This window comes from Pan paniscus, chromosome 12 (assembly GCF_029289425.2).
Source record: "Pan paniscus chromosome 12, NHGRI_mPanPan1-v2.0_pri, whole genome shotgun sequence".
Classification (NCBI taxonomy): domain Eukaryota; kingdom Metazoa; phylum Chordata; class Mammalia; order Primates; family Hominidae; genus Pan; species Pan paniscus.
Genome location: NC_073261.2, coordinates 26950347 through 26977877, shown reverse-complemented (window position 1 = coordinate 26977877; position 27531 = coordinate 26950347). Strand labels below are relative to the sequence as shown.

Below are 27531 nucleotides of genomic sequence, written 5' to 3'. Positions count from 1 at the left end.
AATTCTCCTCCCTCAGCCTCCCAAGTAGCTGGGATTACGGGAATGTGCCACCACACCCGGCTAATTTTTGTATTTTTAGTAGAGATGGGGTTTTGCCACGTTGGCCAGGCTGGTATTTATTTATTTGAGTTGGAGTTTCGCTCTTGTTGCCCAGGCTGGAGTGCAATGGCACCATCTTGGCTCACTGTAACCTTCACCTCCTGGGTTCAAGTGATCCTCCTGCCTCAGCCTCCCGAGTAGCTGAAATTACAGGTGCCTGCCATGCTCAGCTAATTTTTTGTATTCTTTAGTAGAGCTCGGGTTTCACCATGTTGACCAGGCTGGTCTCAAACTCCTGACCTCAGGTGACCCACCCGCCTCGGCCTCCCGAAGTGCTGGGATTACAGGCGTGAGCCACCACTCCCGGCCTGGATCTTTAGAAAAGGACGTGATGGGGAGGGTTAGTGAAGAAGTGGGGCAACGAGAATGTAGACTGCAGTGTGGAAAGGCAGGACCAGTAGATGCTTGGAGAGCAGTTGGGGGGAAAAAAGAGTGATCATTACAATTAATAGCAGTAGCTTTGCTTCAGTTATAACTTAAGGAAAAAGGCTAAGGGGCCTATATTTTTTGCTCCAGATCCAGTGATTTAATTTTGAGAAACAAGATCCAGTGATTGAACTCATGCAAGGGGATGACCTGGGGCCTGTGAAGAGTCAGGTTGCAGTTTCCATTGTATTCAGGAAAACCAGAAAAATAAATACAACTTTTGGAAGAAACTTTAAGTTTTCTCCCATCCACATTTAACCCTAGGGGTCTCACACTTCTGGAATTGCTTAGTGTCACGTATGTCCATATAAACCACCTAAACAGGCTTTGTGTGAGCAACAAGGCTGTTTATTCACTTGGGTGCAAGTGGGATGAGTCCGAAAAGAGAGTCAGCGAAAGGAGATAGGAAAGGGGCAGCTTTATAGGGCTTGGGTAGGCAGTGGAAAGTTACAGTTAAAGGTGGTTATCTATCGTCAGCAGAGGAGGGGGTCACAAGGTGCATGGTGGGGAGATCATAAAACTCATTGTCCAGAAGAAGAATGTCACGAGGTCAATTGATTAGTTGGGGCAGGGCAGGAGCAAGTCATAATGGTAGAATGCCATAAGGTGGATTAATTAGTTAAGGCAGGATCTGGCTGTTTCACTTCTTTTGTGGTTTTTTGGCTGCTCCAGACTTCTTGGCTCCTGCAGGCCAACTGGACGTGCAGGTCACAGGGGTTATAATGGATGAGCTTCGGCTCAGAGGCCTGACATTCCTGTCTTTTTACTTATAAAATATAAAGTTATAAGAAAAGATAAAACATAAGTTTTTACTGGGGATTATTGGGGTAGGGGTTATGTTGATCAGGGCTGCTTCTGGCATGACTTAGGGGCGACGTGGACACCTAAAGAAAGTTTAATTTTATAGTGAGTTGGTCTAGAAAGTTTTTAGGTACAATTCTGTGTGGCTAACAAGGCACCAGTTAGCATATTTTGAGCTTGAAATTGTCCTAATAAATTCTCTAAAAACAGCAAATAAACATAATAGCGTTAAGGTAGGTGTCAGTGAGTTTTTAGGCCAAGGTAGGAATAATGTTTTAGGTACCAAAGCCTTCTGTCCCCATTTTCCATCATATGAATAGGATTCCCTGTTATTTAGGCAATGATCTATTATATTACCCTTTTCCTATAGGTGTGAGTGGTGGTCCAGATGGAGAAGTTCAATAGTTCTGATTGCAGATCCTATGCAGGAGAGATAATAAATAATCTTTGTCTCCTGGGTTAAGCTAAGGCTGGCAAAGAGACAAATGTCCCAAGCCTTCTAACAACCAACGGCATAGTTTATGTTGTCCTGGATGCTGGTCTGGTTGCCAAATATGGCGAAGGAAATGAGGGGCTACAGGAGGCAAGCCAGAGGCTTATATCCTACGTGGTAATGGTCATGAAGGGAAAAGAGAAAAGAAGCAAAAAGCAGCCCAAGAAATCACTTATTTTCTAACAAAGAGCAGCCTGAAAGATAGAGCTGCAGACATAAATAAGGAAGCTGGAAGCTTGCACAGGGTGATGCCAGCAGCCACACAGACAGAGCAACCTGGGGCCATGCATGTCCACCATGGGGGCTCCACCTTCCCTTTTTTGTTAGCAGGTACACAGTAGGAAAGAGATCAGTCACAAGAATAGCTACCTGCCTGCATAATAAAAGACTGGGGTGGGGGCTGCCAGAGATTCACACTCTATGCAGATGGCACACCTAGTCCTAACCGGTTTTCTTTTTGAGACAGAGTCTCTATCACCCAGGCTGGAGTGCAGCAGCACGATTCTCGGCTCACTGCAACCTCTGCCTCCAGGGTTTAAATGATTCTCCTGTCTCAGCCTCCCAATTACCTGCGATTACAGGTGCCCACCACCACACCTGGCTAATTTTTTTTGTATTTTTAGTACAGACGGGTTTTCTCCATGTTGGTTAGGCTGGTCTTGAACTCTCGACCTCGATGATCCACCCGCCTCGGCTTCCCATGTTTTTTTTTTTAAGATGAAATAAAATGTTCAAATATTTTTGAAACATCTTGGAAAAAACCCACACAGCATTAGTATTACTACATTAATAACTGGCAATTGGTATAATTACTACTATTAAATAGTATTAGAACTGCAGGAAAATTACAATAACAAATAGACCCATAGACCACCCAATGTAAAATGGCTTGCACAAAATACAGTTTATTATAATAACAAAAAATTTTTTTTGAGACAGTCTCGCTCTGTCGCCCAGGCTGGAGTGCAGTGGTGAGATCTCCGCTCACTGCAACCTCCATCTCCCAGGTTCAAGCCATTCTTCTGCCTCATCCTCCCAAGTAGCTGGGATTACAGGCATGAGCCACCATGCTCGGCCAATTTTTATATTTTTAGTAGAGACGGGGTTTCACCACGGCCAGGCTGGTCTCAAACTCCTGGCCTCAAGTGATCCACCTGCCTCGGTCTCCTAAAGTGCTGGGATTACAGGCGTAAGCCACCGTGGCCAGGCCCTATAATAAAAAATTTATGAGAGTACTTTTGAGCTAATTTGAATCAGTTCCCCAAGTTACCACATTATATCTGCTGCTGTTAGGAACGTTAATTGGCAGGATCCTTCTGAAGTGCAATTTAGCAGTAAATTGAAGAAGCCTTTAAAATTCAGTAGATATCACACCTGTTGACCCAGCAATTTCTCTTCCTTAAATTTTTCTTAAGAATTGAGGTAGCAAACCAAATATTACACTTCTAAGTGGGAGCTAAGTTATGAGGATGCAAAGACATAAGAATGATATAATGGACTTTGAGGACTCTGGGGTGGGAGGGGGTATACGTGGGACAGGGCTGAGGGATAAAAGACTATATTTTGGGTACTGTCACGCGCGTCCGTGTGGAGACCACCAAACAGGCTCTGTGTGAGCAATAAAGCTTTTTAATCACCTGGGTGCAGGCGGGCTGAGTCTGAAAAGAGTCAGGGAAGTGAGATAGGGGTGGGGCCATCTTATAGGATTTGGGTGGGTAGTGGAAAATTACAGTCAAAGGGGGTTGTTCTCTGGCAGGCCGGGGCGGGGGTCATAAGGTGCTCAGCGGGGGAGCTTCTGAGCCAGGAGAAAGGATTTCACAAGGTAATGTCATCAGTTAAGGCAGGAACCAGCCATTTGCACTTCTTTTGTGATTCTTCAGTTACTTCAGGCCATGTGGATGTATATGTGCAGGCTTGGGCTCAGAGGCCTGACAGGTACAGCGTACACTGCTCTGGTGACGGGTGCACCAAAGTCTCAGAAATCACCACTAAAAACTTATCCATGTAACCAAAAACCACCTGTACCCCCAAAACTACTGAAATACAAGTTTTAAAAAGATGAAAAAAAATTTTTTTACATAAAATATCTTTCTCCCCAAAAACACACAAAATAAAAATATGTTTTAAAAAAGAATTGAGGTGGCTCTTAACTAGATAATTAGAATCGCTGGTGGTAATCACTGGCGAAATACGCGTACGTTTCTGTAGGTTTAGGGACCGGGCAAGTCTGGGAAATGCCACCTGGTGGTTCTCAGCCCAGACTACACCTCAGGCTCACCTGAAGAGGTGGGGTTTATTAATATCTCAATCAGCATCTCTGGGGGTGGGACCAGGTATTTGTAACGTCTCCCCGTGAGTTTCTAATGCACAGCTAAGTGCCCAGGATAGGCGCCCTAGGGCAATCTAAGTAAAACGCGGCACAGCAAACAATTTTGTAAATGAATATTAACTGAAGACATGTTCTCGAAATCGTGTTAAGAGAAAAAACCATGTGCAAAAAAGCTCATAGTGCAGTATGATTCCATTTCTGCAATGAGTGTAAGACTAGAAATTAACGGTGGTTATGAGAAATGCGTGGTATATTTGCATTTACTATATTAAAAAAAAAATGTTTCTGAGACAGCGCCCGGGCTGCAGTGCAGTGGTGATCACAGCTCACTGCAGCCTGGGACTCCCGGGCTCAAGCGACCCTCCCGCCTAGGACTCTCAAAGTGCTGGGATTACAGGCACGCGTCACCACGCCCGGCCTGCATTTACAATACTTTTTACGACGAATACTTACGGATGTTATATTGAGAAAACAGTTAACATCTGAGGTGCATTCTTCCAAATAATAACGTAAACAGCACTTACTGGGACCGTCTAGCACCAGGAACTGTCCTGGGGACCGCCAAAGGGCGGCTTAACCTCGCAGCTGCGCAGACGCATGCGGACCCCGGGCTCTCCTGCCGCGGGACCTCGGCAGACCTAACCCTGAACGCCACCAGCCCGACCTCGCCCCGCCCCTCCCCTCCCTTCCCGGGCCCCGCCCCCGCTTCCTGCCAATTCGCCCCGCCTACCCCGCGTCTCCGCATCCTCTTCCTGGCTTCGCTCCATCAGCCTCGCTTTCGCTGGGCGCTGTCCCTCTCCGCGGCGGTCTGGTTTCCCCGACGTGTTTTGTTTGCGACGCTGTCGTGTAACAGCGCGCTTTACGGCCGCGGGGACGGAGCGTGCCGGCGCCAGGGCCCCTCGGGCCGGGAAGAGGGGAAGGGGAGCGAGGTTGATGCCCGGCGGAGGGGCGAGCGCGGCGTCTGGCCGGCTTCTCACCGCCGCGGAGCAAAGAGGGTCCCGGGAAGCGGCAGGGTCGGCGTCCAGGAGCGGCTTCGGGGGCTCCGGCGGCGGCAGAGGCGGAGCAAGCGGCCCCGGGTCCGGGAGCGGAGGCCCGGGGGGCCCCGCGGGCAGGATGAGCTTGACCCCGAAGGAGCTCTCGAGCCTGCTGAGCATCATATCGGAGGAGGCGGGCGGCGGCAGCACCTTCGAGGGCCTGTCCACCGCCTTCCACCACTACTTCAGCAAGGCCGACCACTTCCGCCTGGGCTCGGTGCTCGTCATGCTGCTCCAGCAGCCCGACCTGCTGCCCAGCGCGGCGCAGCGCCTCACGGCGCTCTACCTGCTCTGGGAGATGTACCGCACCGAGCCGCTGGCCGCCAACCCCTTCGCCGCCAGCTTCGCGCACCTGCTCAACCCCGCGCCGCCCGCCCGCGGCGGCCAGGAACCCGACCGCCCTCCGCTCTCAGGTACCTCCTGAAGCCAGCTGTGCCGTGTGGATAGCGTTAGATTCCGCAGCTTTCCACCTGCGCTGCTGGGAACTCACCTGAAAGGGAAATTAACTATCCCTGTGAAATGATCATCCTCTTTTTCCGCCTCCCTCTGCGTTCCCACGCCCCTCACTCCCTCCCCGCCTTAACTCTAAAGAATGGAGAGGTGGTAGCTTAATTGCAAGTTCGCGACACCGAAAATGATTTCTCTATACACCCCATCACATCATACAGCTCAGTGTAGGTCTTGACATGTTTAGTGTCTCAAATACGGTTCGCTCTTCGAAAACCCGTCTGTGGTGTGTGAAGTTAAAACCAATGATAAGACTGGATCTGTCCCCGGTTTTTAGTCTCAAAGGAGTACGTGGAAGTCAGTATTAAGAAGCTGAAGAAGCTGGTGGGCGGAAATACACATGAAACACCTTAAAGACTTTGCAGCCGCCTTTCTTAGCCTGTTAGGGATGGGGGCAGAGGATAGAAAGTCTCAAATTGATGATCTCGCGGTTAGAAACACATGACTTACTGGACATTATGTAAAGTGCATACGTGGTATACATTACGTAAAATGTATTTGGCATTGGTGAGATCAAACTAGTAGGTTAGATGCGAGGCTGCATTTTTTTTGTTTTTAAGCTCAAGCAGGTGATGCTTTATGTGGATTTGCTTTGCGAGAAGACTTGCAGTCAGAAAACAAGAAAAATGGCATGGTGACAAGGGGACCTGAAGGATTTAGGAACCAGTGTAGTGGAGGAAGCACATAGAGATAGGAAACAGCTTGATCTTACATTCCTTAACCAGTATAGGTAGGGCCTGCTATACAGTGAGTCAAGGCTAAGGCAGTAGATTTTGAAGTAACACCAGGAGTTTGTTTTTATGGTACAGGAGGGCCGCATTTCTAGTTAGTGTTCCTGCCGGGCACCCCATCAGGATCTTCTGATAGGTGTCCTGTAGTGCCCTTATCTAAGAAGGGCAACCCTTTGTATTGGCCTGAGATGCCTTTAGGGTACAGGTACTTAACCTGCTTCTAAGAAGCTTGTGACTGCCCAGAAAGTGAATGTAACACAGGTTTGTGGTCAAAACTCACCACCTAGGCCTGGCTAGGTGGCTCACGCCTATAATCCCAGCACTTTTGGAGGCCGAAGTGGTGGAGGTTGGGGGGTGGGAATTGCTTGAGGCCAGGAGTTTGAAACCATCCTGGGCAACATAGTAAGATCCTGTCTTTAAAAAGCAATAAAAAAATTGCTGGGCATGGGGTGGCTCACACCTGTAGTCCCAGCTGCTCAGGAGTTTGAGGCAGGAGGATCACTTGAGCCTAGGAGTTTGAGGCTGCCGTGAGTTAGGGTGACAGCTTCTAAACACACACACACACACACACACACACACAGACAACTACCACCCTAGGGTGCTTGTATTAGAGGATTGGGACACTGTGGGATTTAGATCAGAGGGCCCTTTGAATTTTGAAGAACAAGTGAGGCAAAGAAACCATGACTTATATAATGTCATTCTCATGTACAGTGAATCTAAACCCACACCTAGTCCGTAGACCGCATTGTACACACAGATTTGCCATAGGTGGGATGGCAGTCACCAGAGAAGGAATCCATGGATGGATTATATTTAACCGTTTTGTGCCTCAGATTCCTCATCTGTAAAATGCAAATAGTAACAATCCCCAGCTGGTAGAGTTGTTACAAAGAATAAAAGTACCTGTGAGTGTTACCCACTATTATACCATTATTAAAGTAAGTAGGGATGGTGTGTAGATAACATAGAAGAGAAAACATCAGTGCCTACACTCCACTCCCAGAGCTGCTGATATTGTATGTTTAGGGTAAGACATTTAGTGGGTATGTCTTCAGAATGCTTTTCAGATGACTCTGAACAGGGGCAGGGCTGCGATTGTGTAATGCTGGGTAGTTCAGAGGAAGGAACGACCACCTGTGGAACTGGAGAAATTCTCAGGAGTGATATTTTTTGCTGGATATTGATTAGGGATGCAGGTGGGAGGGCAGGAGTAGCTCTGCCAGGTATTATTAAACAACTGGGTGTAAGGCCGGGTGTGGTAGCTCATGCCTGCAATCCCAGCACTTTGGGAGGCCAAGGCAGGCAGATCACTTGAGGCCAGGAGTTGGAAGCCAGCCTGGCCAACATGACGAAACCCCATCTCTACCAAAAATACAAAAATTAGCCCAGCATGATGGTGCACTCCTGTAATCCCAGCTACTCAGGAGTCTGAGGCAGGAGAATTGCTTGAACCTGGGAGGCGGAGGCTGTAGTGAGCTGAGATCGCGCCACTGCACTCCAGCCTGAGCAACAGAGTGAGACTGCCTCAAAAAAAAAAAAAAAAAATAGTGTAGAAGTTGAGGGATTTTGTGCAACCAGGGTGTAGGGTACATGGATGGGAGAGAAGGTCAAGAAGTGAGATTAGGAAGGTGTGGTGGGACCAGATTATGAAGGGTCTTGTAATGGTGTAGAAATCTGGGTTTAATTCTGTGTACACAGGTTAAGTAATGTGATCAGATTTGTACTCTAGAGATATAACTAAATGGTAAGAGGAAGTGTGGACTATGGGTGGTGGGTGAGCAGGGGTCAAAACTGGGAGCTGGGGAAGTCAGTAGAGGGGGCAGGAGTAGTCCCAGTAAGAGAGGCGTGGGGACTACAGCTGAGGGAATGCAGCCTGGTGACATTTCTGCAGTGGGAGAGATGAGGCTTCATGAGCAATTAAACATGGGACAAAAGGGAAGGAACATTCAGCCTTGTGGGAATTTGTAGCTGCATTGTGTGTTGAATCAGGTAGTGTATTTGGATAGCTGCTGGTTGCTCTTCTATTTATTCAACTTCTACACAGTGGAAACAGAGAAGAAAGAAAAGCATTTCCGAGCACTATAGTGTTGTCTGTTTTTGTTTGCATATATAAGCTTTAGCCTTTGCAGGAATTGAGGCACTTTAGAAAATGCAGTTACTGGGCCAGGCGTGGTGGCTCACGCCTGTAATCCCAGCACTTTGGGAGGCCGAGGTGGGTGGATCTCGAGGTCAGGAGATCAAGACCATCCTGGCTAACACGGTGAAACCCTGTCTTTACTAAAAAGTACAAAAAATTACCTGGGCGTGGTGGCGGGCGCCTGTAGTCCCAGCTACTCGGGAGCCAGAGGCAGGAGAATGGCGTGAACCCGGGAGGCAGAGCTTGCAGTGAGCCGAGATTGCACCACTGCACTCCAGCCTGGGCGACAGAGCGAGATTCCATCTCAAAAAAAAAAAAGAAAAGAAAATGAAGTTACTAATGTGAGAGTTAAAGAGGAAAGAAACACCAGGCGGGGCACGGTGACTCATGCCTGTAATCCCAGCACTTTGGGAGGCTGAGGCGAGTGGATCACCTGAGGTCAGGAGTTCAAGACCAGCCTGGCCAACATGGTGAAACCCCGACTCGACTAAAAATACAAACATTAGCTGGGCATGGTGGCAGGTGCCTGTAATCCCAGCTACTTGGGAGGCTGAGGCAGGAGAATCTCTTGAACCCGGGAGGCGGAGGTTGCAGTGAGCCAAGATCATGCCATCACACTGCAGCCTGGGAGACAAGAGTGAGACTTCATCTCAAAAAAAAAAAAAAAAAAAAACCACAAAACGCAGCTTGGCAGTCAAAGACAGATTTTCTTTAGTTAGAACCTGAGAAGCACTCCTGGCGGATGTAAAACCTGTCTTTGACTGCCAGGCTGCGTTTTGTGTTTCTTTCCTCTTTCTTTAACTCTTACAATTAACAAGTACAAAAACCTTAAGTTTCATTCGTAGGGCCACAGATCATAGAATTTCAAATGACATATTACATAGTTTGTAAATGTATATATTTGGTTGACTGAAACTTAATCATAATTTAGTTCTTAAAACTATGTGGCTTGAAGTGGCAAGTAGCAAGTACTGATTTTACCAGATTCAAGTTGATTTTTAAAAGTAACCATTGGAGAAATCGTTATACATTTTTGTTTGCAGGATTTTTACCTCCTATAACTCCACCAGAAAAGTTTTTTCTTTCCCAGCTGATGCTGGCACCCCCACGGGAACTCTTCAAAAAGACGCCTCGCCAGATTGCACTGATGGACGTTGGAAACATGGGCCAGTCTGTGGACATTAGTGGGCTTCAGTTAGCCTTGGCCGGTAAGGAGGAATCAGTGTTTTGGGCATTTCTGTGTGGTAATATTAGGCCTCTCTTGTTGAGGACTCTACTAAAATGATGTTTTTTGTAACTGCTAAAAGGTTAGTATCATCCATTTTAAAAAGTAGTTTTAGTACTGGATCTTAAATGGAAGTCTTGGCTGGGCACGGTGGCTCACACCTGTAATCCTAGCACTTTGGGAGGCTGAGGTGGGCAGATCATTTGAGGTCAGGAGTTTGAGACTAGCCTGGCCAGCATGGTGAAACCCTGTCTCTACTAAATATACAAAAAATTAGCCAGACTTGGTGGTGCAGCACGCCTGTAATCCCAGCTACTCAGGAGGCTGAGACAGGAGAATAGCTTGAACCCGGGAGGTGGAGGTTGCAGTGAGCTGAGAACAAACCACTGCACTCCAGCCTGGGCTACAGTGAGACTCCATCTCAATAAATAAATAAATAAATAAATAAATGGAACTCTTTAAATTTTTGGATGCTAATAGCATGTAAATTCATTTGGAGTTTTCACTTGAATTGATTGCTTTTTCTGTTTTAGAAGAAAGCTGGATAAAATTTAGTGGGTTTTTTTTTTAAGTTTTGATTGGAAGACTTACTATTTGTTAAAATGTCAATACTACCCAAAACAATCAACAGATTTGGTGCAATTCCTGTCAAAATTCCAACAGTGTTTTTTGCAGAAATAGAAAAATCCGGCCAGTCACAGTGGCTCACACCTGTAATTGGGAGGCTGAGGCACAAGAATCACTTGAACCTGGGAGGTGGAGGTTGCAGTGAGCTGAGATTGTGCAACTGCACTTCAGCCTGGGTGACAGGGCGAGAGTCTGTCTCAAAAAAAAAAAAAAGAAAAATCCATCTTTAAACCGAAGAAAGGCTGGCATAGTAGCTCATGCCTGTAATCTTTGGGAGAGGCCAAAGTGGGAGGATCGTCTGAGGGCAGGAGTTCAAGACTAGCCTGGGCAACATAAGGAAACTTTGTCTCTGCAAATAATTAAAAACAGCCGGGCATGGTGGTGCATGCCTGTGGTCTCAATTACTTGGGAGGCTTAAGTGGGAGAATCACTTGAGCCTGGGAGATCGAGGCTGCAGTGAGTTGTGATTGCGCCACTGCACTCCAGCCTGCACAATATCGTGAGACCTGTCTCGGGGGACGCTGAATAGCCAAAACCCAATGTTCTCTTGGCATCCTTGTTGAAAATCATTTGCCCATATATGCAAGGGTTTATTTCTGGGCTTTCTATTCCATTCTATTTGTCTATATGTCTGTCTTTCTGCCAGTACCACACTGTTTTGATTACTGTAGCTTTGTACTAAGTTTTGAAATTGGGAGGTATGAGACTTTCAACTTTGTTCTCGTTCAGGATTGTTCTGGCACATTCTGTGTTAAACCTGTAAGCAAATGAATGAGTGCTCTTGAAGTAAACAGTGTGTCCTGACAGAAAATAATGGGAGAAGGAGAACTGGTGGTCAGAGAGAGGCTCTCTGAGTTCTGAAGGAGTAGAGGAGGCACTTTGGGCTTGCCTGCTGTAAGCATTCATTTTCTCACTTGAGAGCAACTCAACAGGGAAATTGTAATATGTAGCTGGGTTTGTGAACCCTTGACTTTGTAATTAAGTAAGCTGAAGTATTTTGACAATGCCCCATCCTTCTTAGACTTCATAAACCTGTGACATTTGGCTTCTGATATAAGGTGACATGTTGCGGTAAACAGCTTTTCCTTTGCAACATTGTGAACCTTTAAACTATTGGGTATTAACAATATAACAATGGGGCCAGGCACAATGGCGCATACCTATAATCCCAGCAGTTTGGGAGGCCAAGGCATGAGAATCACTTGAGCCCAGGAGTTTAAAACCAGCCTGGGCAACATAGGGAGACCCTGTCTCTACAAAAGTAATTAAAAAAATAAAAATTACCTGGGTATGGTGGTGTGTGCACTTGTGGTCCCGGCTACCCAGGAGGCTGACATAAGAGGATCGCTTGATCCTGAGAGGTCAAGGCTACAATAAGCCATGATTGCACTACTGCACTCCAGCCTGGGCAACAGAGTGAGACCCTGTTACAAAAGCAGAGACAAGAACAATGTAACAATGGTTATGTTCTGAAACCAAAAGAAATCTTTTTAAGACTTTTTAAGGTTGTACTAGTAAGTACAAAAGTACTAGCCACTAGTGCCAGATATAATTTAATAGAAATAAAATGATTACTTTTATTTATTCCTGACAAACACCAAAGATACTTTGAAAACTGGATACAGAAGTGATGTATTCTGATGGTTCTAGCTTAGTATTTATTATAATATTTATTTATAGGATTTAAATAGTTTTTTTTAATCATAATAAAGTGAGAATCACATCTGACCTTCCTTTTAACTTGGGATGCCTTGAGTAGCCGTAAGAAAGTTGTGAAGTATATCATGTGGAGGAAGGATCACATGTCTAGAGTAAGGGCTGAGAAGCCTGGCCGAGTGGCTAAGCTTGCTGCCTGCCGTCCTCTACCCAGATTGCAGATGTCCGGATCCATTCCTCTTCACAAGTGTAAAGAAAAAGCAAGCATGCCTCCACTCTGGAGCTAGCCACCCAGAGCTTCTCTCTGGAGGTCTAAAATTCAGATGTCTTCCAGTGGCATCCGTGGACCAAAGGTGTATTTTTGGATGATGCAGTTTGTGTTTTCTTAACTTTAAAAAAACAAGTAGACAAGTTAAACATAAGTGACTACAAGGGGTGAAGTTTTACCCTAACAATGAGTTTTCATTTCAGAGGTTTTTGTTTTCCTTTATGATTTATTCCTGATAAACACCTACCACTTACTAGTTTACCAAACAGCTGGCCAATTTATCTTTTTTTTTTTTTTTTTTCACATTTTGGTTGATAGTATGTTATCTAACTTTTTGTACTTCAACAATCTGAGATTTTTTTAAATGGCATTACAGGATAATTTGAGTGAGCATTTCTCCTAATAAGTGAATCAGAAAAGATGCTATATGTCTAAGGCATCTTTTCATATGTCTCTGGCCATTTTTCCATTGGGTTGATGGTCTTTTATTGATTTGTATAGTTCTTTAATCAGGAATTTAGCCCCGTGTTTTTAAAATTACACAATCTGAAGTGAAACATGCATTCACTTTTTAAAGGAATTATAATTAAGTGAACCTGTAGCAACCTGCCATCCAAGTTAAGAAAGAGAATATTTTCAGGGCCTACAGGCTCCCTGTTTCTCCCAGTGGCTGCCTCATCACTAACCTGATTTTTGTGATAATCATCCTCAATTTGCTTCCCTCCTGTGCCTGCCTATAGTTTCACTTTGCATGCCCTTGAACTTTATACATGTGGAATCGTACTGCATTTATTCTCTTGTGCCTTCCTTCTGTTGGGGGTTGACAGATGAGTCCATGCTGATGGCGTGTAACTGCAGTGGCTGCCCTTCATTGCTGCTGTGGTACCTTCACACTGTGGAGTACCAAGTTCTGTGTCCATTCTGTTGTTGATGGACATAATACTGCTGTGAACATTCTTGCACATTATTCTGGGGCGCGTGTGAAAGTGTGTCTCCTAGATGGAAAGAATGCACATGTAAACATTATAAAGAAACATCAAATTATTTTCCAAAGTTGCTTTGCCATTTTTCACTCCTGTAGCACCATGCAAGTTACCTTACATCCTCTTCGGCATTTGATAATGTCAAGTTTATACATTTTTGCCAATCTGGTGGGTATGTTATAGTATCTTGTGTTTTAACTGGATTTTCCCTAGTTCCTAATGGGATTAAATATCTTTTCAGATTTTTTTGGCCATTCAAGCTTTTTAAATAAAATCCTTATTAAAGTTACTAGTCCATTTTTTCCTGTTGGGTTCTTTCTTTCTTTCTTTCTTTTTTTTTTTTGAGATGGAGTCTCACTCTGTCGCCAGGCTGGAGTGCAGTGGCACGATCTTGGCTCACTGCAAGCTCCGCCTCCTGGGTTCATGCCATTCTCCTGCCTCAGCCTCCCGAGTAGCTGGGACTACAGGCACCTGCCACCATGCCCGGCTAATTTTTTGTATTTTTTTAGTAGAGACAGGGTTTCACCGTGTTAGCCAGGATGGTCTCGATCTCCTGACCTCGTGATCTGCCTGCCTCGGCCTCCCAAAGTGCTGGAATTACAGGCATGAGCCACCGCGCCTGGTGGGTTCTTTCTTTTTTTAAAACATTGATTTAAAAATATATGTGCAGTAAGTCATCACTTAACATCACTGACGGGTTGTTGGAAACTGCAGATTTAAGTGAAGTGATGTACAGCAGGTCCTTGAATAACACTGTTTCATCAACATTGTTTTATTATAACATTGATAAAAATAGTTGTTTTGTTACACGTCACTTCACTTAGTGGCAGATTCCAAGAACCTTTCAACAACGTTAAGTGAGGACCTGCTATACGTACAGACATACACACATTTTCTCTCTCTCTCTGAATCTGGCCCTTTGTTTTTCTCTGTTACAGATAGCTTGCCTCAGTTGGTAGCTTGTCTTTTCTCTCTCCTCATGATGTCCATAATTTTAAAATGTCTCCTATTTCCAGAACGCCAATCTGAATTGCCAACACAAAGCAAAGCGAGCTTCCCCAGTATTCTCAGTGACCCAGACCCGGATTCTTCTAATTCTGGATTTGACAGCTCAGTTGCCTCTCAGATCACAGAAGCTTTAGTCAGCGGACCAAAGCCACCTATTGAAAGTAGGTACATATAAATTAATTTATACTCTTTGTTTTATTCTGTCAGCAGGATCCTCTAGGACTTTTCAGTTTCTGAGACATCATTTTATTTTTATTATGACTTAAATTGTAATTTAGTGTGACTCTTTCTAGTGTAGTGAGTGTCTAGAACATAGTAGAGATGTTCAGTGACAGTTAATTTCTTCTTTAAGAAAAATGCATGCCAAGTTGTTTGTTGCACGTCTGTCCTATGCATACCTAAAGATACAGGCTGGGCGCAGTGGCTCACACCTGCAATCCCAGCATTTTGGGAGGCCGAGGCAGGTGGATCACTTGAGGGTCAGGAGTTCTAGACCAGCCTGGCCAACATGGTGAAACCCCATCTCTACTAAAAATAAAAAATTAGCCGAGTGTAGTGGCATGCGCCTGTAGTCCCAGCTACTTGGGAGGCTGAGTCAGGAGAATTGCTGAGGCAGAAGTTGCAGGAGCCGAGATCGAACCACTGCACTCCAGCCTGGGTGACAGAGTGAGATTCTGTCTCAAAAAGGAAAAAAAAAAAATACAGATTCTCATTTTACTGAAATGAGTCTTTTTGTAGCAGCTCATTATCTTTTTGTTTTATACCTCTTAAATCTTCTTATTGCTATCATTTCCTTTTCCATTTTAAAGTTTTTCTTATAAACTCCTAATTTACTTTAATTCAAAGAAAACACTTGTAGAATTTGAAATAATATAGCTGCATTTTTTGGGGATTTCTTTAAGAGATGGAGTCTTGCTATGATGCCCAGGCTGGACTCAATCCCTTGAGGCTCAGGGGATCCTCCTACCTCAGACTCCCACATAGTTGGAATTACAGGCATGCACCACTCTACCTGGCATCTGTTTTATAGGCTTCTGTGTGCTTTGAATTATGAAGGCAAGCTTTCTGCTTTGGGATGAGAACATGTTTACCAGATGATAGTGTAGTATCACCATGAGTTTGAAGTTCACACAGTGACTTTTGTACCATTTGGTTTACAGTAGATCTTTGACATACATAGGTTTAATATTTGAAGTTTCTGCTAGTCACAAGTGTGACTGAAATGTCCATGGCATGTAATGGCTTCTTTTAAATATTTGCTCGGGCAGAACTCTAAATTGCATAGGTCACCAGGAAGATATATGAAAAGCAGATCACTCATAATAAGTGGGTCTAGCCAAACACCAGGTGTCCCCACCTCGCAAGAACTCTCTATCACATAAGTAGTATTTCTCATAAATTGTTAAAAACTTTATTTTTATAAGTGGTTGAAGGGAGATTCAGATGCTAGTCCTGGTGAGGTAAGTGAAGAGGCAGTGGAGATGTTTAAGATAAAGTGATGATTTTTAACTAAAAAATATTTTCTGTAAACTCAACAGTAGACTCTCAAATTTGGCAGGGCTAGGATCCATGACAGGAATAAGCCACTCCTGCCCTATGTGGAAACTATGTGAGATGTGAAATTGGTTCAGCAGAAGTCCTAGCCAGCATTTAGTTCAGTGGGTTTGTAACTCAGGGATGAATCTTGTTTTATAAAATAGTTGAGTTGAATCACTTCATTTTCCTTTTGTACTTTTATTGTTTTCTGAAAATGAATATAGTATTTGTGAATTTAGGGATTCGTGACGGTTTCCACATTCGTTTCGAAATATCAAAAGGCAACCATACTTTTCCTCCTGCTGTTTCATCGCCACATAATTTGTTACTTCAGTTATAAGATGCAAAGATAAAACTAGTACAAATCATAGTGGCAGCTGAACAAATAGTGGTAACTAAGAATAGGATGTGTGAGGGCATAGTATTTCGTTTTTTCATCAGAAGACTTCACCCGTTTAGGAGTCGTGCCCTTTTGCTGTTGAGTGGCCATGCTCAAGTGCAGCATGGGCAGATCACGGCCAGGCTTTCCTCACTTCTGCAAAGTGAATAGATTGTTCTCTGGCATCATGCTGGCATAGTGTTCTTTCATTGTCTTGTTTGCATTCTGACTGAAACCCTGACTTCCTGTGTCATTCCTGCTTCTGATTTTGAAGTATGAGAGTTCTAGTCACATCATCCTTATTAAGAGATTTCTTTGCATACTTTATTAAGTGAAATGTGTGAGATGTGTAGATGTTAGCTTCCTGATAGGAGCAACTATCACGGCTCTCATTACAGGCCATTTTCGACCAGAGTTTATTCGTCCACCGCCTCCACTCCACATTTGTGAGGATGAACTGGCTTGGCTAAACCCCACGGAGCCTGACCACGCGATCCAGTGGGATAAATCGATGTGTGTTAAGAATAGCACTGGTGTGGAGATCAAACGAATAATGGCCAAAGCCTTCAAAAGCCCCTTATCCTCTCCCCAACAAACACAGGTGTGTATTGATTGTAAGCATTTTCTTATCTTTTTTTTTTTAATTTATTTTTAATTAAAAAAATTTGTTTTTGAGACAGAGTCTCACTCGGCTGCCCAGGGTGGAGTGCAGTGGCACGATCTCGGCTCACTGCAGCCTCTGCCTCCCGGGTTCAAGTGATACTTGTGCCTCAGCGCCCCCAGCAGCTGAGACTACAGGCATGCACCACTATGCCCGGCTAATTTTTGTATTTTTATGAGATGGGGTTTTGCCATTGTTGGCCAGGCTGGTCTGGCTTCAAGTGATCTGCCAACCTTGGCCTTCCAAAGTGCTGGGATTACAGGTGTGAGCCACTGTACCCGGCCACTGTGAGCATTTTCTTATCTTTAATCCAACAAGAGTTTATTTTTTTTTGGGAAGTGGTAAGCAATAAACTAATCCTGTCACTGTGAGTGAGCAGTAGGAAGTTGCAAAGGTTTTTGGGTCTCTGAAGCTTTGTTCTACTCTTTGGTAATTTTGCTGTGGTGGGGCAAGAAGTCTGATGGCAAAAATGTTCTAACTTTTCTTTGTGATGTTTGTCCCTGGGAGAGGTGGGGTAGTGGGGGTGTCACTGCTGTGTACAGTGGGACACTACACAATGGTTACGTTTGAGCTGATGGTAACGCTTCTGATGGAAAGTGGAGTTACTGACAGGCTGTAGGGAGGAAAACAAGGCTGGGAAGGGGAACCCGCCCCCATCACACAGCTGGATCGTGGTGGATTTGAGATTAAAGTAGCCCCCACTGCCCGAGTGCGAGACTGGATGACTCTCCTCAGGAAAGGCAAGGCCACTCTTCTATTGGTTGGTGAATTTTATCCAGTTTGCACACTTTTGAGTTAGAACTTTTTAGGAGATGACCTCTCCTATCAAGTTTGCCACCAAAAATATCATTTTCAAAATGAAATAATAGCAATGTTTGTAGTTCGCTTTGCTCGCAAGACCATCCTGAAAACACAGTCCACTGTGGAACATATTAAGTAGACGGGGGAAAAAAAGCATAGGACATTTAAAGAGGAAGTGCTTACTTCATAGAAAAAGTCCTTTGAGGATATCTGTTTGAATTACAAAGTGTGGGTGTGACTTGAACTGTAAAGTTCTGCAAACTGATGACTCGCAGCAGGTCAGCTGTCCCGCTTCCCACTCCGGCTTCCCACTCCGCCCCCTTCTCAGGTATTTCTGGTCTCCACCTGGGTGGGGTGGGGCAGGACTGTTTCTTGGGAGAACTAGTTGTTCATTAAGATTATTTTTAGTTACAACAGATGACAGAAAAAAAAACCTGCAAAGGACTTGACATTGTTACAACCAGACAGTATTTTATCTGACCAGACAGTGTGGAGTCTGGTTTGATGTCCAGGAATAGGAATCACTAGCATATTTATAAACTGTCTTAGATGTGTTTGCATTTTAGTTTGTTCAAAATTAAAATGTAAATTTAGAAATGTGAAGACATCATGGGTTTGAAGGAAGAAATTTATGAAGTTGGTTCAATGCAGATAGTTTTGTAGCTTTTTGTATAAAATGCTTATTTCATATACATGGGAAAAAAAATTGACTCAAGACCCTCTTTCTCTCTCCCTCTCTCTCTCTTTAAAAATCTGGTGTATTTAGCTACTTGGTGAGTTGGAAAAAGACCCCAAACTTGTCTACCATATTGGCCTCACCCCAGCCAAACTTCCTGACCTTGTGGAAAACAACCCTTTAGTCGCTATAGAAATGTTGCTGAAATTAATGCAGTCAAGCCAGATCACTGAGTATTTCTCTGTCCTGGTCAATATGGACATGTCTTTACATTCAATGGAAGTTGTAAATCGGTAAGTTTCTAGATTTGATCAAATGTGTGGGGATACAGATTAGATGGCCAGGAAAGAAAAATTGTAACAGATTTTTGTCTTGATATTATTGGCATAAGATTAACTATTAAAGAAATAATGTAAGCCTTAGCATTCACTACATGTAAATTTAGCATGCGTTAATAAGAACTGAGGGTAGGATTTCAAACATATTTAGTGTTAGTAGAAGCATAAATGAAATTTAATTGCTGAAATTTATTTATTTATTTTTTTGAGAGGGAGTCTCACTCTGTTGCCCAGGCTAGAGTGCAGTGGCGTGATCTCAGCTCACTGCAACCTCCACCCGCTGGGTTCAAGCAATTCTCCTGCCTTAGCCTCCCTAGTAGCTGGGATTACAGGTGTGTGCTACCACACCCGACTAATTTTTGTATTTTTAGTAGAGACGGGGTTTCGCCATGTTGGTCAGGCGGGTCTCAAACTTCTGACCTCAAGTGATCTGCCCACCTCAGCCTCCCAAGTGCAAGGATTACAGGCATGAGCCAGTGTGCCAGCCAATTGCTGAAATTTATTTCCCTATACATAGTCCTATCTTCTTTATCCCTATACAAATATAGATACTAATTTTTCTTAGTGACTAACAGCTGTAAGTGTGGAAAAATATGGACCTTAAGAGCTGAGAATCCTAGGAATGCTGTCCTAGCTTCCTCGTGCTCTTCTCCCAGCCTTTCTGACCCCCAGGCTCCTGACCCTGCCATCCTTGACTGTCAGGAAAACAGAACATCTTCCCTTCTGGATGTGTGCTGTACAGTGTTTGCATTTTAGAGTATTTTCCTTACAAATATCTTTTCGGTAAATTGTGAATTAGATGGGCTGGAGGGCTTAAGTTGTTTATGTGCAGGGTGGCCAGAGGTTCAGGTGTGCCTGAGAGTCCTGGTGGAGGCTTTGCATCCTGAGCTCCCTTTCACGTGGTATCCTGTTTTGGATGATAAATTATATGGTCCTCCTGTATGGGGAAATCCATTCTGAGTGCCAAGCAACTAAACTTCAGTGAGAGCATAGTTTTTGAACACCTGTTTGTAAGTTGGGGCTTTTTGAAAAATCTATGTGAAATTGAACTACAGAATGTGTCCTTTTTTCATCAACTATTGGGGGAAAAAAAGCCCAGCTGGAAGCCGAGGGAGTGGAAGTACGTGCATAGAAGGAGAGTGCGTTCTTTTAGCGGTAGCAGAGGGAGGAAATGTGAGGTTTCCAAATTAATTTTTAACTTTAACCGTGGTCACTGGCAAAACCGGCTAGCTGCTTGTTGAAAACGTGCTGCTGCACATCTCCCCCCTCCTTGTTCCGGTCTTTCCCCTACTGAGTGAAGACTCACTCTTTTCAGTGGCCCAGTTCTGTGCAGGTCCTCCGGATTGACCACGCTGAGTGTTCACTTCCCTTTCACCATATTCTTATAGCAGTTCTTGTCTCTACCAGACATTTGGCCCTGAGTCCAAGATGCAGAATCACTTACATCTTTTTATCAATGTGATTCTATCTGCTCAGTATCTTGGAATTCAAGGACAAGGTCCTGTTTGTTTTCCCCCGATACCTATCATAGTGCATCATCCTTAAACGTGAAACACGTTTTTTGGCGACGCACAAATCTCAAGAGACTGCAGCAGCTCATGACAGTGTCCTTGGAGCACTACATCCTCATGCCTTATTGAAAAAAGTTTTGAGGTCTGTTAAGTTTAGAAAAGGCAGCATATATTAATCTTCTTTTGGAAATTCATACTTTGAGTACGGAATTCCTGTTCCCACCCCACTCGTTTTTCTCGTTAAAACATTCCATGTAATCCTTTGGAAAATACTGGCTTTGGCCTTTATTATGACTCTAAATTCCAATAACAGACCATGACTTACGATTTAACCAAGAATACTCAGGGACAGGGCTCAAAAAAATAATTGCGATATGTAAATGGTAAGTAGAGACATTTTAAACAGTGTTATTGTAAGTAAGTATGGCTCTTAGGTTAATTTGCCCAAGTATATTTAAAACTAGGGAATTGGATATGTCAGAAAATTCCACCAGATGACCAAAGCAAATTTTGTATTTTATGGTTAACAGTGTTTCTCAATGTTAGCAAATGAAATTAATGGGCCAAATTTTCTTTTACGAAACAGACTAACTACAGCTGTTGATCTACCTCCTGAATTTATTCACCTTTATATATCAAATTGCATCTCTACTTGTGAACAGATTAAGGATAAATATATGCAGGTAATATAAATTTTTGTAAATTTTATAAATGCCTGCCAGGAAAATGAGCAGACTAACATTTTTTTTTTTCCTTTTTCAGAATCGGTTGGTGCGTCTTGTGTGTGTGTTTCTCCAATCCTTGATCCGTAACAAAATTATTAATGTACAGGATTTGTTTATAGAAGTGCAGGCATTCTGTATTGAATTCAGTAGGATACGAGAAGCTGCTGGTCTTTTCCGGTTGTTGAAGACATTGGATACTGGGGAAACACCTTCTGAGACCAAAATGTCAAAATAATACCTCATCAGAACCATCCCGTCCATTCACTGTTGAGCTGTACTGTGGTTTAGTTTTTACACCGTTAAAACCCTGAGTGGATGGCTTGGTCTAAATGCATATAAACAGTACTTTATCTACTTAAAGCAAAGTTTTGCTTTCTTGAATGACTTTTTCCGTGAGATGAATTTTTGGTAAGAACTAGGGAAAACATGTCTTTTAGGTGTCTTGCTGATGACTATCCATAGGAGGAATGGCTATCCCAAAAAAAGTTCCGCAAAAAAGTAGATGAGTTTCTTTTTTTTTTAAGCACTAAAGAACAAAATGCATTTTTCATTAATACAGGCTTCTGATGAACCAGGAATCCTGTTTTCGTAAAGTTCCAATGTTGATGAGAGTAAATTCTTAAGCATTTGTCCTAGAGGTGAAAGCAGCTGAATGTTTCTGAACCATCAAGAGGCAAACAGGAGTTTGGTTCTTGAACCTGCTTATGCACACAGCTCTTAACTCCTCATGAGGCACACAGCTCTTAACTCCTGATGAACCAAGGATTTACTTATAACTTTCTCCTTGTCATGGAGGCTTAATAGACAACAGAATAAATGCATTTCTTGGGCCTCTTATAAACTTGGGAATTCTTAGAAAGCTGCTTCTATTACCAGGCTGTAATAGCTGGTATAGTTTTTTTTTTTTTTTTCTCTTAAGATGTTCTGTTATTAGTCTGAGACAGCCATTTTTTTGTTTTAAGGAAAAATATCAGTCAGTGCTCTGGGAGGTAATTTCCTGTGGGGTCTGCACCCTCCTGTCTGGGTGGTGGATGTGGGTTTGAGAAGTAGGAGAGCAGGGTGGTACCGTGTGGGCTCTTACCCTTTATGTGATTTTGGACAACAGTGCCTTCCATTAAAGTTCTTTTTATCAACTGTTATCTGATGTATTTTTTACTTTAAGAAATCATGAGAAATTCCTTTTACTGAGGTATTTTCAAAGTATATTTACAGGGAGATAATCTGTTCAACAGGAATTACTCTCTAACACCTTGAAAAAGTTAAAGGAAACCAAGCCTGTGATTTTTAAGATAAGTACAAGTTCCAGTCTTAAAGCTGGAGAAAGAGCAGTACTAAAGATTTATAATAAATTGTCTTAGTTTTTCTTACAAAAGAGATGTTTAAGAGTGTTTGCTTAGAGGAAATAATGAACTAAGCCCATCTATCAGAGGAATGCCTTCAGACAATTAAAATGATGGCAACAGAGATTTCTTTATACACCTAAAAGCGAGCATCCCCGTTTTGCACGTTAGCATTGGGAAAAGGACAGCTTATTACTGAAGTACTTTAGGAGTGGCAGTTTCAACAACCCAGCTTTAGGTTCTAGGACCTACAGGACCTACTGATTCTCTGGCATCATAAAACATTGAACTCACAGCCAACACCATCACTCATGCCAGAGTGAAGCTGATCTAACAGACGCTTAGTCCATGAGGCACATCACAGCCTTGCCCTTAGAGCAGGAGGCAATGTTTTGCCACACCTGAGGACCATTTTAAATAGTGAAATTGCCAACAAAAATTGCAGAAATGCAAAAAACATGGTACTGAAGAGACTATGAAAGGACACTTGCTTGTAGTAGGAGAGGAAACAAGGCAGGGCATCCTGTCCTTCAGCCTCCGTCAGGAACGTGCGGGTCAGGCAGCTTGGCTCATTCGCTGCTCTGTGCATGTCTGAAAGTGACCGCATGGGATGATTTTGGGGTAACAAATACATTTTAGTAGGGAGGTTCTCAAATAGGGACTTCGTAAGGGAGGATCAAAATCACAGTATTGGTGTTTACTTGAAAGACTTTAAAATTTATTTTAAATAGCTTACAAGGAATAGTGGTTATATTTATAGAACATTTTATAAAACAGATTTACACTTGCAACACCAACAAAAGCTTGAAAATAAAAGTTTACCTAAAGTAAAATTGGTGGCTGGGTTTGGTGCCTCACGCCTGTAATCCCAGCACTTTGGGAGGCCAAGGTGGGTGGACCACTTGAGTTCAAGACCAGACTGGAGGACATAGCAAGACCTCGTTTATATTGGGAAAAAAAAAATTATCAGGGTGTGGCATGCACCTGTAGTCCCAGCTACTCTGGAAGCTGAGGTGGGAGGATTTCTTGAGCCTGGAAGATTGAGGCTGCAGTGAGCAACAATGGCACCACTGCACTCAAAAAAAAAAAAAAAAAATTGAGAGTCAATAACTGCAATAAACTTTTTAAAGTATAATCAAATGAGTTCAACTGTCACGTTAAGATGCCTTGAATTCTTTTGATTTTCTAGTTCCAATTTCTAGCTTTAATATCTTCAAATCACCTGTTAAAAAGAAGACAGCAATGAGTAACATCTTAGGGTAGAAAGCAGTTATTTCAAAAGAAAAATAGTTTGAGAGCCTAAAATGTAACTATTAGAAATAATTAAGTTTATTTTAGAAAGCTTTAAAGAAATGGTATCGATTTTTATTCTTATAGTGTACATATACATTTACACCTAATTTTGAGTAGCACACTAAATGATTCACATTCTCTGGGAGAATGATGGTCACATGTCTCTTTTAAACAGTATTTTGAATTACATTCCTTAAACATTTTAAGGGTATCTGGAAAATTAATGCATAGGAAGAACTTTTTACACATTTGTTAAAATTTCAGCACCCTCTGTCTACTAAGATATTTTACTGATTTCACTTTACATCCTGTCCTTTTTATGCAATCACTACTGTTCTTATCAGGAAAATCCCCAAGATACTTCCAACAGTACCTGTATAATCCCGGATCTGATACCTGCAATCAGCCCACACAAAGTCCTAGTGTTCCCAGGCTTCTCACTAGCCAATAATACAGCCCTACATCTCGGCAAAGAAAAGCATGGGTTGGCTTTTTTTCCTAATGTTTAAATAAATGTAGTGCAAATACTTTTTTTCACAACTTTGCTGTACAAAGAGGGCAAGTCTCCAGCTGCATGGCTGATTATGACACAGTAGAAATTACACTTTTATAACTAGTAATCCAAATGTTAGTATTTTTCAAAATACGGTGACAAGTGTTTTAAAAAAAACTTTTAAAACTTAAGTAGCTGGGTTGTTGTAGGTGGCGTTTCTAGTTGACTATTAAGTCACAGAAACACAACACATATTAACTACAAAACTAGTTTTGGTTTGAGTCAACATCCTGTGCTTTAGCAAATCACAAAGTAGGGTTTATACCAAGCCCACAGAAACTGCTTTTGACTAAAACATATAATTACCTCAAGTTCTACTTAGTAATACCTATATACTGACTTATAATTTCAGCCTTCATTGAGCAAATAAACTTCAACATGCTCAAAAGAAAAGACTATTGCCAAACTAAGTGATCTTACTGGGGAATTTGGTTACATTGCGTATTTCATCCCCAGTATATGGGGACAATCACCTATTCCTGAAGGTCTATTATTATTTTTAAATTTCAGTTCTCTTTGGGATGCCTTTCTTGACAGCTCCCATGGCATGAAGCGTCCAATCCTGCTACTGAGGTCAGACTAGTGGTTCGCTTCAGGATATTTTGTCATCGTGTGCCCATGGAGAGCAAACTGCTGATGGAGACACTGCAATTCGGCCTTTTCTTGTCATCATTCCTCAGTAGCTGGAGGGAGCAGTCTTTTGGGAAAGGCTGTGTGTTCAGGATCCCTAAAAAGATAGCATGCGGGGAAATTATTACCTGCCAAGTGGTGTGTGTTTTTACACCTCTCTGGCCCTTTAGTTTTCTGCTGGGAAACCCAGAACGCCAGTCCAGACACCGAGGAGCCGAGGAAGCAGGACAGCAGGCAGGGGGCTGCGGAGAGCAGCACAGTCACGGACACTGCCTCCTTCTCCATGCCACCCGCGGTTTCCACAGTTAAATACTGGTCCACATGACATGTGAACACATGGCTCCTATAATGGTTAGGAGGAAGGTGATTCATGTGGTAAATAATATAACAATGAAACCTGATTTATTATACATTCCCCCAATTCTCTGCATCTTATCAACTTAAAACTTTCAGCAAAAACTCTTGTAATATTTGTTTCTTTTTTTTTTTTTTTTTTTTTTTTTGACGGGGTCTCACTCTTGCCCAGGCTGGAGTACAGTGGTGTGATCACAGCTCACTGCAGCCTCAACCTCTTGGGCTCAAGCGATCCTCCCACCTCAGCTTCCCAAGCAGCTGGGACTACAGGCAGATGCCACCACACCTGGCTAATTTTTTAAATTTTTAGTAGAGATGAGTCTTGCCTTGTTGCCTAGGCTAGTCTTGAATTCCTGGGCTCAAGAGATCCTCCCATCTTGGCCTCCCAAATTGTTGGTGTTAAAAGCGTCAACCACCACACCTGGCCTGTCACTTCGTTATCATGTTAATTTTCATCTAAAAAAACTTCTATCACTGAAAACTTTTTCCTTTCAAAGTACTGAACAGTTTTCTTCTCTTGCTAATTTCTTTTTTGCTACTAAAGACTTGTGTTTCTAGAGATATGACCGTAATTATTCCAACCTCTCCAATTTATAATTTAGTGTTCAAGCTTTTAAATTAAGGAACACTATGTTTGACAGCTGCTGATTAAGAAATCACACTTCTGTAATTATCAAAAACAATTTACCTTGGTCTGTCACAGTATTTTTTTTTTTTTAAGACAAACACCCGTCAAATTTATTGCAGTTGTCCAGTCAGCAATGGTGATATTCTTGCTGATTGCTGATCTTGCCATTCTTGGACCCCAAGTGCTCCATGACCTCCGCAATATTCATGCCATCTTTCACCTTGCCAAAGACCACATGCTTGCAATCCAACCACTCTGTCTTGGCATCTTGGCAGGGCAGATAAAAAACTGGGAAACATTCATGCTGGGTCCAGCATTTGCCATGGACAAGATGCCAGGACCTGTATGCTTCAGGATGAAGTTCTTGTCATCAAATTTCTCCCTGCAGATGGACTTGCCACCAATGCTGTATGGCGTGTGAAGTCACCACTCTGACACGTAAACCCTGGAATAATTCTGTGAAAGCAGGAACCCTTATAACCAAATCCTTTTTCTCCAGTGCTCAGAGCACGGAAATTTTCTGCTGTCTTTGGAACCTTGTCTGCAAACAGCTCCAATCTGTTAACATAGTTTTATGGATTAGATGAGCAGTCACTTCTTGCTTTCCAGGCCCCTTACCTCGAAGGAGACACAGCCCAAGGGCTCGCCATCGACAGCAATGTGGAAAAACATGGTGGGGTTGACCATGGCTGGAAGCAGGGGGCTCTGGGCGGCAGCAGCATCTGCAAAGCTCACAGCCTTCTTTTTAAAAGTCAGCTTCATTAGCTACTGGGAAGAATGACTAGTTAAAACATTTTCCCCTAGCATTTCTTTCTTTCTTTTTTCTTTTTGAGATGGAGTTTTGCTCTTGTTGCCCAGGCTGGAGTGCAATGGCACGATCTCGGCTCACCGCAACCTCTGCCTCCCAGGTTCAAGAGAATCTCCTGCCTCAGTCTCCCGAATAGCTGGGATTACAGGTGCCCACCACCATGCCCGGCTAATTCTGTATTTTTTTTTTTTAGTAGAGATGGGGTTTCTCCATGTTGGTCAGGCTGGTCTTGAACTCTTGACCTCAGGTGATCCTCCCACCTTGGCCTCTCAAAGTGCTGGGTTTACAGGCGTGAGCCACCACGCCTGGCCCTTCCCTAGTATTTCTGTTTTTTGTTGTTTTTTTTTTTTTTTGAGGCGGAGTCTTGCTCTGTCGCCCAGGCTGGAGTGCAGTAGCGCAATCTTGGCTCACTGCAACCTCTGCCTCCCGGGTTCAAGCGATTCTCCTGCCTCAGCCTCCTGAGTAGCTGGGACTACAGGCACATGCCACCACGTCCGGCTAATTTTTTGTATTTTTAATGGAGACAGGGTTTCACCGTGTTAGCCAGGATGGTCTCGATCTCCTGATCTTGTGATCTGCCCGCCTTGGCCTCCCAAAGTGCTGGGATTACAGGCGTGAGCCACCGCGCCCGGCCCTCCCCTAGTATTTCTTAAAGACAAAGAGCAAACAATCTACTTGCTACAGAATCAGGATGTATTTTCCTATTTATAATAAACTACAGAAGGTAGATTTCAAAGGTAATGGCTATTAGGGAAACCTACTTGAGGCTGTCTGCTAAAACCAACTCAGTGTGCAAAGCGAAATACATTTTCTACTTCAACAGCTCCTCATACTGCATCTGTCTGTAGAGTTTATTTCAGTAAAACTGTTTACTATTTCATGAGTAGTAGCTAGAATTAAAGCATTAAGTAGCTTGAGAAAATAATCTATATAAATCTTTATATCCTACATATGGCTATAAAAATAAATTT

The 27531-nt window shown here is 43.2% G+C and overlaps 2 protein-coding genes, 1 long non-coding RNA gene and 1 other non-coding gene across 7 annotated transcripts in view; 1 reads left to right on the top strand and 3 right to left on the bottom strand.

The window, feature by feature from the left end:
* The window catches only part of LOC117978798 (uncharacterized), a 66153-nt gene extending 61336 nt beyond the window's left edge, over positions 1-4817 (bottom strand). Inside the window, exon 1 of the long non-coding RNA XR_008624305.2 lies at positions 4673-4817. This is a non-coding gene — a long non-coding RNA (uncharacterized LOC117978798). The remainder of the gene's footprint in view (positions 1-4672) is intronic.
* A 141-nt stretch (positions 4818-4958) lies between these two features.
* CNOT11 (CCR4-NOT transcription complex subunit 11) lies at positions 4959-22093 on the top strand. 2 transcript variants are annotated; one of them, XM_014343899.4, is made up of 7 exons: positions 4961-5595; positions 9604-9768; positions 14336-14488; positions 16641-16843; positions 18471-18673; positions 20816-20912; positions 20992-22093. In XM_014343899.4, exons 1-7 carry the CDS (start codon positions 5082-5084, stop codon positions 21187-21189), a joined length of 1533 nt encoding a protein of 510 aa, XP_014199385.2. In that variant the 5' UTR covers positions 4961-5081; the 3' UTR covers positions 21190-22093. The 2 variants fall into 2 exon arrangements, with proteins under 2 accessions (XP_034807925.1, XP_014199385.2); XM_034952034.3 differs by lacking the exon at positions 9604-9768 and having other exon boundaries at positions 4959-5595.
* An 897-nt stretch (positions 22094-22990) lies between these two features.
* Positions 22991-27531, bottom strand: part of RNF149 (ring finger protein 149) — a 38261-nt gene continuing 33720 nt past the window's right edge. The window contains exon 7 of one of the 3 annotated variants that reach the window (XM_063594755.1): positions 22991-25113. In XM_063594755.1, the coding sequence (XP_063450825.1) occupies positions 25076-25113 (38 nt within the window). In that variant the 3' untranslated portion in view covers positions 22991-25075. Of the gene's footprint in view, positions 26518-27531 lie in introns of all 3 variants that reach the window. The other 2 variants (XM_055107585.2, XM_063594756.1) reach the window with 2 other exon arrangements.
* Positions 24708-24821, bottom strand: LOC112438991 (small nucleolar RNA SNORD89). Its single transcript, XR_003027299.1, has one exon. It is a non-coding gene; the product is annotated as a small nucleolar RNA SNORD89 (small nucleolar RNA).